This window comes from Vipera berus, assembly GCF_964194415.1.
Source record: "Vipera berus genome assembly, chromosome: 1".
Taxonomy (NCBI): domain Eukaryota; kingdom Metazoa; phylum Chordata; class Lepidosauria; order Squamata; family Viperidae; genus Vipera; species Vipera berus.
The window spans coordinates 140,295,053-140,310,544 of record NC_138202.1 but is presented as its reverse complement, the minus strand read 5'-3'; the positions used below and the strand labels follow the sequence as shown (position 1 = coordinate 140,310,544).

Below are 15,492 nucleotides of genomic sequence, written 5' to 3'. Positions count from 1 at the left end.
TCTTCCCCCACATTTGCAATAGCACTTTTTAAAGCAAGTTCTACCTTTTCCAGCAGTTTTCCCCATCTGTTTCTCCTGCAAAAATGCAGGTCTACTCATTGTTTCTTAGTCTCATCTAACCGCCCCCCCACGTGGTTAAGAAGCAGTGGTGGGATTCAAATATGTGAACAACTGGTTCTCTGTGTAGATGCCATTTCCGGACGTCCATTCTGGATGGTGAGAACCAGCTGAATCCTACCACTGTTAAGAAGATACATATACATATACATAAAAAGGTAAAGGTTCCCCCGCACATGGGTGCTAGTCGTTTCCGACTCTAGGGGCCGGTGCTCATCTCCGTTTCAAAGCCGAAGAGCCAGTGCTTGTCTGAGGACATCTCCATGGTCATGTGGCCGGCATGACTAGACACCAAAGGCGCACAGAACGCTGTTACCTTCCCACCGTAGTGGTCCCTGTTTTTCTACTTGCATTTTTATGTGCTTTTGAACTGCTAGGTTGGCAGAAGCTGGGACGAGTAACAGGCGCTCACTCTGTTATGTGGCACTCAGGATTCGACCCGCCAAACTGCCGACCCTCTGATCGACAAGCTCAGCGTCCTAACCCACTGAGCCACTGCACGGAACGCTGTTACCTTCCCACCATAGTGGTCCCTATTTTTCTACTTGCATTTTTATGTGCTTTCGAACTGCATATACATACACATATACATATGCATGCACATATACATATACACCAACATTGTTATGAAACAGAACAAAATTAAAAACAAAAGAAAAGCAGAGCAAAGGAAAGAAATGAGTGATATTTGAAAATCCTATTACAAAGAGGCTCCTGGTATCCTAATCATTATTATGTTCATCGGTTTGATCATTAGAGCTGCACTGAGAAACTAATAGTCTTGAGGGTGTTGGTAAAAGAAAGAAATTGAGGGGAAAAATTGCATTAAGACAGATCGGTCTGCTTTTGCCTGCAAACCAGTTGAATGTTAAGCTAATATTTATTTCATGCTTAAATCTGATTTCCTTGGGATTACAACCTGTTCTCCATGTTAAATGTTTGCAATACTTCCATCACCTCTACATTGTTGTTACCTTGGATCTTGACTTCTGTATTAGAGATTGACTCTTGTCAAGGGCAGGATATAGGGTGTAATTCCAAGTAGCCAGGATTTACATTTGCTACTTATAATCCCACATGAAAACAAATTCAGTGCAATGCCAATTGAATGTATTATGCACTAATAAATTGAGTTGCAATTGTAGAACTAGATGGACTTGCTGGGAGTTTTAACACCTCTACCTTCTGCCAGCTCTAATTAAACATCTTGACTCTTAGCCTATTGATTAGGGAAAGGAAAAGAAATTATGTGGTGAGAGTCTGAAGCAAACAGACATTTTTCATACTGTAAGCCTATTTTTCCGGCAATATGCTACTGAAGTGCAACTTATCTTGTTTTGCAGCAATCACCTGGGGTGGACTGAGACAATGCAGAACACTCTAAAGTTTTATTTAGAAACAACAAATTTCATTGCGCATACAAACTGACCACAGTATGAAACTATAGATAAATATGAGTAAAATATACATAGTAAATTATGTTATATCATAGGACAGTTAAAGAGATTACATAAAACATTTGTAATAATTAAAGCAATTGACTCTCCCCCTGCTGCTTGACAATCTTCTGCTAAGGTCAAAAGAGAGAGACTTGCATTACTTCCCCTAAAGGGCAAGGTGTTTATTGACATGAGCAGAATTGTCCAACCTTTGACTCTTTCATCATAGTCAAAATCATCCTACAAAATGTATCAAACCGGGATAATTTTGGAGGAATATTTGTGACTTAACACAGATAAATTCTAGAAAACCTAGGGGAAACGTTGCTTCGCGCAACACATATTCTGCAAAGGCAACTTCATGCTCCAGTTAGTAGGTCACAGTGAGATCTAGCAAAATGGGTGAGTTGATGACAATAATCTGTACTCTGTGACACAAATGGAAAGGTCATAGCACATCAGTTTTATCTGTTGTGTTTGTTGCACAGCAGAAGCTACATACAGCAAAAGAAACATAAAGTCATACAGCTATTTCTAGTAGATTTAATTCAAACAAAAACAAGGAAAAAGTTTGAGGTATTCTCTGGCTGAGCAGAAATGATAGAAAATAAATTGGGTAGTTCATAGCTGTCTATGTGTTCTGTGAAAAGCAGGTTCCATCTCGTTCATTTTCTGCTTGCAAATGCATTTGGTCTCCTCCCATTTTTGTGGGATACAAAAGGCTTCTTCTTGTGCCGTATCCGTTATTGGACGTTGGCAATCACGTTGGTGATCCTGTTTTTATCAGCAGCCGCATGGAAAAGTGCTGCTGAGTTTTGTCCAAACCAGTCCCTTAGATTTTGAAGCCATGATGTTCTTCTTCTGCCTGGACCTCATTTGCCTTCAATCTTTCCCTGGAGGATTAAATGGCGCATGCCATATTTTTCTGGGTGTCGCATCACATGTCTGAAATATTATAACTTTTGTTTTTAATTGATTTGATGATTTCCCTTGGCTTTCCCAGGCGGCTGATCACTTCCTCATTTCTGATCTTGTCAACCCAGTTTATACATAACAGCCGCCTGTAAATCCACATTTCAAATGTTTCTAGTCTCTTCAGGTGGCTTTCTGTCAGAGACTAACTCTCTACTCCATAGAGCAGGATAGAAAAAACATAACATCTGACAAGCCTGATTTTCAATCTTAGGCTTATGTCATGACTGCAGAAGATCTTTTTCATTTTGAAGAATGCTGTTCGAGCTTTCTCTATCCTTGTCTTTACTTCAGTGGTCATGTCCCAGCTTTCGTGTAAATTAGAACCGAGACTTAGGTTATCAAAAGGCCTAGGTTATCAAATCTGAACCCTTTACAGCAGGGGTGTCAAACTGCTGGCCCATGGGCCGGATGCGTCACCAGGAAACTGCTCCCACCCCATTGCCGGCAATGGGGAAAAAGCTCCGATACATTGCCCAACGTCATGTGATGTCGCAAGTTTGACATGTCTGCTTTACAGGTAGTTCTTGCTTAATTATTGCCTGGTGTAGCAACCTTTCAACTCATAACAGTGCTGGAAAAAGTAGCTTTGCAACCAGTCCAGAAACTTGCAACAGCCAAGGGGTCTCCATGATTATATAATCACGATTCAATCGCCTTGTTACCTGTATGAATTTATGATGGTTGCATGTCCCATGGTTATGTGATCACCATTTACAAGTTCACAGCTGGCTCATGACAAATTGTTTTTAAATTGTGATTTTAATTTTTGGGGGCTAGACCTAATTTAATTTTATTTTAATTTTATATTGTATTGTTTTTAAATTTTGCCTTGTAAACCGCCCTGAGTCCTTCGGGAGTAGGGCGGTATATAAACCGAATCAATAAATAATAAATAAATAATAAATAAATAGTGTCAATGGAAAAAACAACAGTAACTTACAAGTCAGTAGTCATGTTATATATCATGCTCAATGACCACAGTAGTACTACTGTGTTCAGCACAGTCACATGATGTTTCACTTAACAAATGCAGTGGTGGGATTCAAATATGTGAACAACTGGTTCTCTGCCATTCTGGGCCTGGGCAACAAAAAAAATAGCTACCAGTTCTGACGAATTGGTGTGAACTGGCTGAATCCCACCACTGAACAAATGCATTACTTAGTGATGGAGTCGCCAATTCCAGTTGTGGAAGTTAAATCTACCTGTGCTTTAATAGTTAGCCTACAGTCCCATTTAGTGAAATAAGTGTTTATTTTTCCACTTATTCTCTGTCTTTTAGTTTGGATCTTAGAATAAATGCTGGTTACTATGTTCAAGTTAATATTCTCACTTTAGAGCTCAATATATTACTCTAATTTTCCAAGTGTCTAATAAAAATGTAATACAAATAGTGTGATATCTATTTTAAATATAAATGTGAACATTTAGGACAACATTATATATTTCAATTGTCAGTGTGAACTTGGCTCCTGTTTACATTTTTAAACAGAGCAGGATTTTTTTTTTAAATGCAATGCATCCTCTTTGAATTGTTTGAAATGCAGAGAAAGCTAAAACACATATTCAAAACATATTTCAGTGATGGAAAGTATTAACAGCAGCTCCATTTCAGCACCTTTTTCAAACAATGAAATAAAAAGTACATTTAATAGCTTTCTCAGCCTTTAGATATAGCATTTGTATTGTGCACATTTTTCTTTTTGTAGAGTGTCAATTTATAAGCACCATGAGTTTTTAAATTGAGCCCAAGCTAAATAAAACTTCATACACATATTTACTGTTCAATATTTAGTCTTCTAATAAGCATGTCAGTGATAGTTCTGTTTTTCAGAGAAAAATAAAATGTAAATTAAGTAAAATACACTATCTTCTGTAGTTACTAACACACTCAGGCTACATGAAATTCAGTGTGTACTATCAGACCATAATTCATATAGAGTGGCAAAAATATAATTGAAATTTAAAAATACAGACACATCTCCTTTTAGAAAGCTGGTGTGCATGTTCAGAACAACATTCTCTATTACAAGTGCAAACTTACTCTTAATCTTCTGTATCTATTTTATACAATGTAGTGATAGAATATGAAACATATTGCCTTCAAATGTAAAATATGTTATGCAGTTTAGAATTCAATTCTCCCTTTCATGTCAAAATCTGAATTTGGTATCCACCTCTGTTTTCACAAGAGACCAACAAGCCTACCTAATAATGTTCATTGCTTATAATAGTATCATTGCTATCATTACATTATTTGAATAAAATAGCAAATGATGACATGAGATGAGATACTAGAAATCAAAAAACAATGTAAGGGAAGGAGTGGCAGAGGTGTGGGGGTAAAATTAAAAGAGGGATCAGCCTTGAATCTCAATATAGCCACAAGTGAGCTAAGTTCAACCCCCCTTGAATTCACTTGACACTTATCTAACTCCTAGCAGGTGTAAACTGTTAGTTGACAATATTATTGTGCACAGGCATGAGGAGCAATAAATCTTTTGTGCCTAACAAAGAATTTATCAATGCACGTGGTTAGATATTTTGGAACAAATACAACTTAGATAATTAACTTACATAATTACCTATTACGGGTTTGAGTCCTGTGCCAAATACAGGGTGAACATTCTTTTTCTTGTATCTACCACACTGTCTCCAGTTAAATGTATTATTCCTCTATCTATAGAAAATACATGTGAGAGAAGCTTATTTTACAGAATGTTTTTTTCAAGATGTGATGTTTTATGAATGAATTAGTATCTCAGGAATGGAAATTTATCTTGAGTGGAATAGAGGACACAATGTACCCAACAGAATTGTCTTGCTTTGAAGCAATCTCAATAAAATAATGTTGACATCCATAAAATTTCTCTTGAGTAAATGGACTGCAGTCAGTTTGAAATAGGATTTATTGCTCAAAATTGTGTCTATTTGAGTAAAAAAAAAACCAAGAACAGATTTAACAAAGCACACAGTTATCAGAAACCCCAGATTTGATCTGAGCAAAAATATATTTTGGTAATAAATGAATGGCTTTTCAGTATGCTGCATCCAGTGATTTATTAGCTTGCTAGAAAGTAACTCACAAGTGGTTTAATTTATCTTCTAGGCAGACATTTAGTCCAGGGATGTATTTAGAATGTACAGACAATGTCGACATGGAACTGGATCACACAAAATGATATATTTTTGTATTTTTATTTTTATTTTTTAGATTTCTAATGATGGATTCCAGTACAGCAATTCAAAAGTTCTGACCTTGTATGATGGACTCTGTCAAGATTGCAAATTCCGTCAAAATGGGCTTTGCAAATTAAAGGTAATTTCAAAACACTTAGAGGTGTAGCAGTGAACATCCATCTTCTTCTTAACCCTCCAGCTTCCTAAAGTGAGTGATGTGGCTAGACAAGTCTCAGGGAACATCATTTGTTTACTGATCAGTTAGAAAACTATATATATAGTATAGTATTTGCTTCTTGACATCAGTAGCTGAAAAGCCACAGATCATATACAAGCCTGTTTTTCAAAATGTATTACTTAATGTCCATGCAAAACATAGCAGCTATGTGCTGAAAATGGAAGTTAATAGGAATGGAAAAATAATGAGATTTCCAAGATTATCTTTTATGTAAAATAAAAAGTTCCTATTGATATAGAACGTTTCCTGGGAAGGCATTATCAAGCAGCTTTTGACTTTTATAATACATGGTGACAGAGTCCTAATAGTTAGCTCAGATTTACTGGCAGTGTTCCAACTATTGCTTCTATAGCTATTACTTTTGAGTATACTGTACATGCAAGTTTGACTAGATTTGTTTCTCTCAGAACTGCCCTATATTGACTTTTCTGCATTAAAAAATCTACCATTGTTTAATTTGAAACCAAGTGTAGAATGTGGTATCTTTCTTTAGACTTGCTAAGTTCAGTGGTTTAGCTACAATGTTTATTCGACATAGAGTTTGCTGTTAGACTAATTTACCTTCAGGCAGGAATCCTTTAGTTTCAAACAAAGCAATGGCATTTTACGATTGGTAGGTCATAAATGCTGTACCAGTCAAAAATGTATGCAGTCCATTTTGAGGCCAGATACATTCATGTAAAAAAAAAAGATGCTGAAACCTTTTCAACTACTCCCTTTTTAAAATTTAAATGGTCAGGACAGGTGAGGCAGGACTTGGTAGATACCAAAAAAGTATCATGTAGCTCAGGGGTCCCCAACTTATGGGCCACAGCCCAGTATTGGACTGTGAGCTCTTGACCAGTGGGCTGCAGAAATGGCTGGCCAGGACACACACATGTGGGCGTGTGTTCCCCCCACTTGTGCCCACAGCCCTGTTTGCGCATGCACATGGGCGTGAAAGGGAGCGCTAGCGCGGGGGGAATGTGTGCCCCATTTGTGTATGTGTGAATGGGCTGCTAATGCAGGGTGTGCGTACATGGCCCATTTCAAATTCCAAATTATGCATGGGCATAATTTGGAAGCTGCTGTCCCCTCCAGGCTATGAGCCCAGAAAGGTTGGAGAACTCTGATGTAGCTACTTTGGCACCCTTACTTGCTACACAGATTTAGATAATCTCCTGTGTGTGTTGTCTGTGGCTGCTTTATGTACTTCACTCAGTGGTCATAGAAGCTGCCCAGAGTCACCTTATAGGGGAGATGGGCGACATAAAAATTTAATAAATATTTTTTTTAAAAAAAATGGGAAGTCTCCTGGATTAATTAGAAATAAAGAATCCTGGAGCAAATAATGATCCTTTAAGAAATAACAACTTAGGAAGACAGTTGTAAAGAATCAAAAGGAACATTTCTCAATTAGAGGCATGTCCTATTGTTTGAACTAACATACTGTCCATAACAAATGTTAAACTCAAACATTCAGAGTACTAAGAATTACAGTCCTCTCTGCCCATCCCAACCCCTAGTTTATTTAAATGGCTCTCTGCAGACTGGGATTCACCCATCTTGTGTTAGATCAGAACTCCTATTTCCCCAGACTACCTAGGGATAATGGGAGTTGCAGTCCAATATATTTGGAGACACTGAAGTCATTCTTTGAGATAGCAACCATGTTTTTTTTCTCCTAACAGAAGTAATTATTTGCTGTTATAAACTGCTAAAAGTCATTTGAGATAGGTGATATAGAACTACTCACTGTCAGAACTTACAAGAATTGTTTTTCCTTCATCAAGGACTTTGAGTAGAGAAGGATATCAGTACTATGGCTTTTATGCCAATGTTTTTAAAAAAACATTTAAAGGAATTACTTGATAAATACTACATTTTGGAATTAATATGTATAATTAAGTACTATGTTATAGCCAAAATAAATCTAAATTTCATTTAAAGAGAAAATGAAAAAAAAATCATGAGAATATATATTTTTCTGAAAACTTCAACCTGTTTTTCTTTTAAACATCTAATTTGGGGAGGAAAGATGGCCAAGAAATCACATAGATCCCCACCTACCTTATTGGATGGGGTACGTTTGTACTGGCCATGATAAAGACACAAAACCAGGGAAGGCCCTTCCAGGCCATGTGCAGGCATTTTGAAGACATTTATCTGACATGTTCATTGCTTTTGTTGTTTGTAAAAGCAAGATTAATCAATCAATCAATCAATCAAAAACACTGGGAACCCAGGAGCCATATATATATAATCTAATTGGTCTTCATTGTCTCCTTGAATGTTATCTATGTCTATATAACATTCAAGGAGAAAATGAAGATTCACTTAGACTTTTCCCTTGGGAATGTATTGAATTGATTATTTTCCCGTGATTTCTATAAATAAATATGATATGCTATTTCAAGTGACTAACACTCATTTTTGTTTTTCCTCCTGGCAGGAAAATACATGCAAAATAGATGGTTTATGCTATGCAAAAGGTGACCCAAGTCTCACCAGCTCTTGTCTTTTTTGTGAGCCATCAATTTCTAAATTTACTTGGTCTGTCAATAAAAGTAAGTCCTCTGGGCCTTATAAAAACAGGTGTTATAATGCAAAAATGCATTCTTCAAGTGAATGTATTCTTGGCTTGGACAAATAGAGTATATTTCTAATATTTATCCAGGCTACAAAATTATTATCTTTGGAGAAGGCCATCCTGATTTTTGCAAAGCAAAGCATTTTAGACCTTTGTCATTACATAGAGGTTTTCATTTTCTTTAATTTGACAGTTGACCATAATACATAAAATCAACATCCACCATTGATCACAAGTACCGCTGCAAAAGCCACACAATATGGTAATGTTCATCAATTACTTATGAGTAAGTTGAAGTTTTTCCAACTCAGCAAACTGTTAATTTATTTTCAGGACAGATTATTTTGATTTTTCTTTAAAAAAAAATTTTTTTATTCACACGGTGCATTTCCAATAGAAAAGCACAACATAAAATGTAGATTTAAACTTACTGAAGTTTTTGTAGGACTATGACTGTAGAACTGGCCTTCTATTTGTTTTTATTTTAAACTGCAGTTTAACATTCACCACAGCCACCCCACTCAAATTCAGATGTTAATCACTTTGTGCAATATGAAAATAAGATGAGAGGGTTTTTTTCCCCACCAGAAAAACCTGTTGATGCATTTCCTCTCTCTGCATCATATTAGATAATCACTTAAGGGGCTCATTTCAACTCTGTGATTCCTTTAAAGGTTTTGTTGATTAGAAAAAGGAGAGCGAATGAAAAAAGAATTACAGCTTTTCTGAAGAAAAGCTCACTAGCAGTAAACGTATTAATTTTATCAGATGTTCTTAAACCTCCTAAGTATGGATGGTGTTCCTCCAAGTTACTAGCTGGAATTGTTAAATTGCTTGTCATTTGAAATAAAATGTTTACAGTTTTTTTCTTAAATAAAACAATATTCCCTAGCCTAACAACCCCCTCTAATTTCGGCTGTTTTTTTATGTTTAATTTAGACAACCTGCCACCTGTGTTTCTGGGGCCCTCCAATCAGCTTCTAACGTTTGCAGGGGAGACTTTTGTTTATCAGCTGCAAGCAGTGGATCCTGAGAGATCAGCCGTGCTTTTTGCTTTAGAAGATGGCCCTCCAGGGGCCTCCCTCTCTCCTGCTGGCCTTCTCATCTGGCAGGTCCATTCTGCAGAAGAAGAGAGTTTTGAATTCACCGTATCTGATGAATGCAATGCACAAAGCAGACATTCAGTGCAGGTAGGAAGGAGATCTACAATCCTTCAAAAGCTAGTCTGTAGGCTCTTGGTTACTCCAATTATAGTTAATAATTTGTTATTGTCTTTAAAAAGCCAAGACTTCAGCTGTTTTCTAGTGAGTGAATATTATCATTCACGACAGTGATGATCAATTAATCTAACAAATATCCTGGAGAAAGTGAATCCCATATATTCAATGAATCAGAAAGGGGACTACGGTATATCGATTGGCAAACAGTGGTCTTTCAGACAGCAAACTGGTTAATGGTTCATTAATCTTCTTTAAAACATGCTGTGTGCATGTGGATCTTTGATGAAAAACGCATAATGACACAAAGGACCAGGTTTTAGCCATAAAGGGAGAACTATAATTCATTTGCAACAATATTTTATAGGGGTTTTTCCCCCTCTTATATTATTTACTCCTTAACATTGGTTTCTTGGCCATGCTTTCCTTCTTTGTCTTTATAGCATGCTGTTCTATTAATTTTGCAGTAGCATTTGGTAATAATGCAAGTGCACAGGAGGAAGAAACTCACAGCTAAAAGAGGCTGGCTAACATGGATAATTGCTAAGGGAATTGTATAAAATAAATGTTAACTCAGATCACTAGATGTAAAATTTATGCAGAACCTGGAGGTATTAGCAACAAAGCCCCTAGGAGTTAGATTCATTGAGCAGTCAAGTCCAATCTATACATTATGCTAAGTAACCAGTTGCTTTTAAGAATGGCAAATGCAGAATTAGTCCTTTTTCCTTTGTGATGTCTAGAAGTCAGTCATCTTTATATCATGATGCTTCATGTTTGTTGACTCTTAACAGCCAATAATAGAAGGGAAGGAGATAAAGAACATTATAACATTAGAAGATTGTTCGAAGTTCTATTAGATATTAGAAATAAAAAAGATGAATGAGTATATTTAGCTTTCAAGTAGCAGTTATGCATTTATCATGTATTTGTGGTTTGTTTCTCAATATTGTCTACAAATATTGAGAAATTTGGTATCTTTCAGGGAATAAATGCATTTTACTATTACATTTTGAGTCACAAATCACTCTTACATATCATTACATAGGAACTTCAGTAAGTAGCCTTATTGTAAAGTAATAAAATGCACACTTAAATACAAGACAATCTTGCCTTTTGTAGGTTTCAGTGAAGCCTTGTGGCTGCTTGAATGGTGGAACTTGCATCACCAACATTAACTTCCCTCCTGGCATTGGAGAATATCTGTGTATGTGTCCCAGTGAATTTGAAGGGGAGCATTGCCAAAACAGCCATACTCATTGCGAATCAAATCCATGCGGTATTGGTTCTTGTATTGGTGGAATAGACAGCTACCAGTGCAAATGTCCAGCAGGCTGGAGAGGTGAGTAGTGTTTCACAATCCACTCCAGAATTTCCTCTTTTCCTATTTAATTTTGACACAATTAGATTATAAATGTTGTTGTTGTTAGTTGCGAAGTCGTGTCTGACCCATCGCGACCCTATGGACAATGTTCCTCCAGGCTTTCCTGTCCTCTACCATCTTCTGGAGTCCATTTAAGCTCATGCCTACTGCTTCAGTGACTCCATCCAGCCACCTCATTCTCTGTCGTCCCCTTCTTCTATTGCCCTCAATCTTTCCCAGCATTAGGCTCTTCTTCAGTGAGTCCTTCCTTCTCATTAGGTGGCCAAAGAGTTTCAGCTTCAGGATCTGGCCTTCTAAAGAGCAGTCAGGGTTGATCTCCTCTAGGACTGACCGGTTTGATTGCCTTGCAGTCCAAAGGACTCGCAGGAGTCTTCTCCAGCACCAGAGTTCAAAGGCCTCAATTCTTTGGCGCTCAGCCTTTTTTATGGTCCAACTTTCACTGCCATACATTGCAACTGGGAAGACCATAGCCTTGACTATACGCACTTTTGTTGACAGGGTGTTGGTCAAAATAAAAATTGAGAATCATCATTTTATCACAGCAGAAGTATTCTTTTGATAAAGCCAATGAACCCTACCCAAAAAAACAGCTGTTTCTTTTTCAAGGCAAGCATTTGTTTGTAAATGGAAGACTCCTAAAAATGATAAGCTGATGTTATTTGAAGAGAAAAAAAGAAAGTTTACCAATCAATCTAAGTTATAGTATGGTGCGTTTGATTTTTTGTTAGTGTGTTCTGCGAATCCAGTTATTGTGTTTTGCAAATGTTTATAGTTTAATACTGTATAAAGCTACTCAACTGTGGTTAGTTCAACAAACTGGAAAAGCAAACCATGATAGCATGAATGAACCCAGTTATAACTTTATGGAAAGCTACCTTTCTAGTACTATCAATGAAATACAGGTAGTCCTTGACCTATGACCATAATGGAACCCAAAATTTCCATTCCAAGCAAGACAGTTATTAAGTGAATTTTGCCCCATTTTACGACCTTTCTTGCCACAGCTGTTAAGTGAATCACTACAGTTAAGTTAGTAATCTGGTTGTTAAGTTAATCTGGCTTCCCCATTGACTCTGCTTGTCAGAAGGTCACAAAAGGTGATCACATGACCTTGGGACATAGGAGCAGTCATAAGTATGAACCAGTTGCCAAGCATCTGAATTTTGATCACATGATCATGGGGATGATGCAAAGGTTATAACTGTGAAAAACAATCGTAACTCACTTTTTCAGTGCCATTGTAACTTTAAACAGTCACTAAACAAACTGTTGTAAGTCAAGGACTAGATAGATAGATAGATAGATAGATAGATAGATAGATAGATAGATAGATAGATAGATAGATAGATAGATAGATAGATAGATAGATAGATAGATCTAGCCAGCCAGCCAGCCAGCCAGCCAGCCATCTGGTTCATGAAATCCAATTCTTTGCCAAACATTAATAGTGGAACTTCCATCTTCCATATTATATCGTAGAGCATGGGTGTCAAACTCGCCGCATCACCTGACGTGTCACAATGTATTGTGACTTTTTTTGCATTGCCAGAGCTGGAGTGGCCGCGGCCTCCATATGATGCAACCAGCCTGCAAGCCAGCAGTTTGACACCCCTATGGTAGATCAATGCTGACTCATATTCAGTATCTTCATTTGTCTTCAGAATGTCTTTAGAAGAAGTAGGAGTAAGTAAGGACCACCAAGAGCTCTCATGCTCTTTTGAAACACTAAATTAGTAAAATGGTACTAAAATTGGGGTTGTGTTGGGTGCCATGTTACAGGCCAACACAAATGGAACACAAGTCTGATGATGTAATAGAGCAGTTATCAAAGATCTATGGTTGGTAATAGTACATTGGCACAATATTCTGCTCCAAGCTGAGTACCACCTAATTCACAAATCTGAAAGCAGTTATTTCAAATCAAAAGTATAATCAAATCCTGTAAGATTGTGTGAAGTTCTTCACCGCAGTATTTTTAAAAACCATCACTATTTTCCCATAAACTTAAATTTAAGCAATTGCTTTCCAACATTTTCGTTGGATGCTAGTCTGCTAATTTTGTTTTCTTTACCCACATGAACATAGTGATAAGATATTGCCTGCTAAGAAAAAGAAAGACACCTGCTTCAATTACTCTCCTTTTTCTAGTTCATTTAAATAAAATATTCATTGTTTCAGCAGCTGCTTCCTGAGCCGAAAATAGCAAACATGAGGAAAATGCGGGGAGGAATAAAGAAATGATTGAAAGGCATTCCTATTTCATTCAGTATTTTAATAGCAGGTGAAAAATTATATGCAGGTGGAGCTGAAAACCAGCTGAGAGGTAGATGAATTTACTCCAGGGCAGATTCTGTTACAGCAATAAGGCTTCTTGAAGTCATGTTTGTCTCAATTACCCAGAAAACTATCAATAATCTAATGAGCAGGTAACACTGCACTGCTCAAGTGACAAGACCATTATGGCATCACACCTTTACAAATGATAGCAAACAGATAGTAACAAAACACTTGCTCTTCAGAGATCACGTTAAATATCATCCCTAGAGAAGCTCATTACTAAAAGTGTAGGAAGCACTGTTGTGCATGCAAAACTACCACTGTATTCTAAATCCCATTTTGCTGTCACTGACAGGATGATAGTAATTGCAGATGTGCACAGGGGGAACAAGGAGATGGCAGAGATTAAAAAATGAGCAGGAGCAATGGAAATGTTTACGCAAAGTACAGGCCCAGAGTTCATCTTTTCTGGTTTAAAGTTCCATAAACAGGTTCTCCTGTTGAGACCTCATTCCAAATCTATTTCTGGATATTCAAAGTATTTAGAGCATATGGTTTCTATCCATCTTTTCTGAACAGGAGGCAGTAGCAAAACACAAATACTAACACATGTAAAGCATAAGCTTCACAGTGAACCATGTTTATCAAAACACTTCTTCACTTCGTGAGAACCACACACAATTTATTGAATTGCTTCAGTGGTATATGTTGATTGAGAAAGCATTGGTGACCAAAAGAGCATGTGCATTTTCACAGTATATTTTTTGGGGGGGTTAAACTTGTTTCCCTTAATCAACATTCCTTCATACATTCTTGCTGCCTTCAAGGTTAAATAGAGGTGCATGTACTCATATGACCTGGCTTGCTATCATTTTCTACTCTTCCTAGTAAAGCTCAATAAACTTTTGGTGTTTTATTTAAATATCTTCTTGTCTTCTGAGAACATTGTTAAAACTTCCTTTTAGACTAAAAGCCCAAAGTTCTTTGACTTATCTTTTAGCAAAAATATTGTGGGAGATAATAGATAAAATTGAAGAGATTCTTTTATTACCAGACTAAATTCATCCATTGTTCCTAAGATTTTTACTCACCAAAGATGAAAAAAAGATTCCTTTTTCATTTAATGAAGTTTGATATAAAGTGGATGTCTCAATAAGTCTTCCTCTTCAAATATTTTCTACCCAGAAATATTCCACATTGTAAAGAACAAGGCAGTCCTTTCCACTCTGTACATGCTGTACATGCTGTTTTTCCTAATATTTACCTACAACGTAGAATACGGCCTATGCTGTTCATTTGGTTGTTCAGTGTTTATCACAGGAAAAGTTGATATTTTGACTGAGTCCCCACTGGACTTGAAAATGTAATATAGTAGTCTGTCTTGAGATACCAAGCTCTGTAGGAAAATATGTGATGGGCTAGAAAGATATTTTCATATTCCTTCAGTCCTCTTAATTATCTCACTGTCCCTCACTGAAGCAGCAATCTGTTCAGTAATTGTTCAGAGTGAGCTAAACTTTTTCTGCCGTATAACTATATGCAAAAGGTAGTGTTTCCTTGTGTGTGTTTTAACATAAAGAAAGGGAAATGCAAATAGAATATGCTCATAGTTTTTATATAATTTTGAGAGCTGATAGAAGAAGGAGAACAATAATTAATCCTCTCTGCTTGTAAGAATCAATGGTTTTCAAACAGTGGATTATATATTAAATTTAACATTGACAATAATGATAATTATAAGAAATATAATTATCACAAACTCATGCCAGTTGCCAAGTGCCTAAATTTGTATCACGTGATATAAATTATTGTGATGGTCATAAGTGCGAGGACCAGTCATAGGTCTCTTTTTTAAAAAATTCCATTGTAACTTCAAACGATTGCTAAAGGAATGCTTGTAAGCTGAGGACTACCTCTATATAAAAAAAAATCTTTTGATGAAGTCAGTTTCTTTTTTTAACTTCATTATTTAAAAAAATAGAAACATTTTTAAAAAGCACAGATTACTGACAAAGTAATTATGACATAGTACACTGCTGGACCTTTTTTTTAAAAAAAAAGTGAAAAAGTATATTGTGTAAAGAAAAACACATACA

General features: G+C 36.5%; 1 protein-coding gene across 1 annotated transcript in view; it reads left to right on the top strand.

Annotated features, from left to right (window-relative positions):
• Window positions 1-15,492, top strand: part of VWDE (von Willebrand factor D and EGF domains) — a gene marked incomplete at its 5' end in the record, with an annotated part of 228,776 nt that overhangs the window by 90,368 nt on the left and 122,916 nt on the right. The window contains 4 exons of the mRNA XM_081339263.1: window positions 5,746-5,850; window positions 8,381-8,495; window positions 9,458-9,708; window positions 10,858-11,077. Coding sequence (XP_081195389.1) covers window positions 5,746-5,850; window positions 8,381-8,495; window positions 9,458-9,708; window positions 10,858-11,077 — 691 coding nt within the window. The remainder of the gene's footprint in view (window positions 1-5,745; window positions 5,851-8,380; window positions 8,496-9,457; window positions 9,709-10,857; window positions 11,078-15,492) is intronic.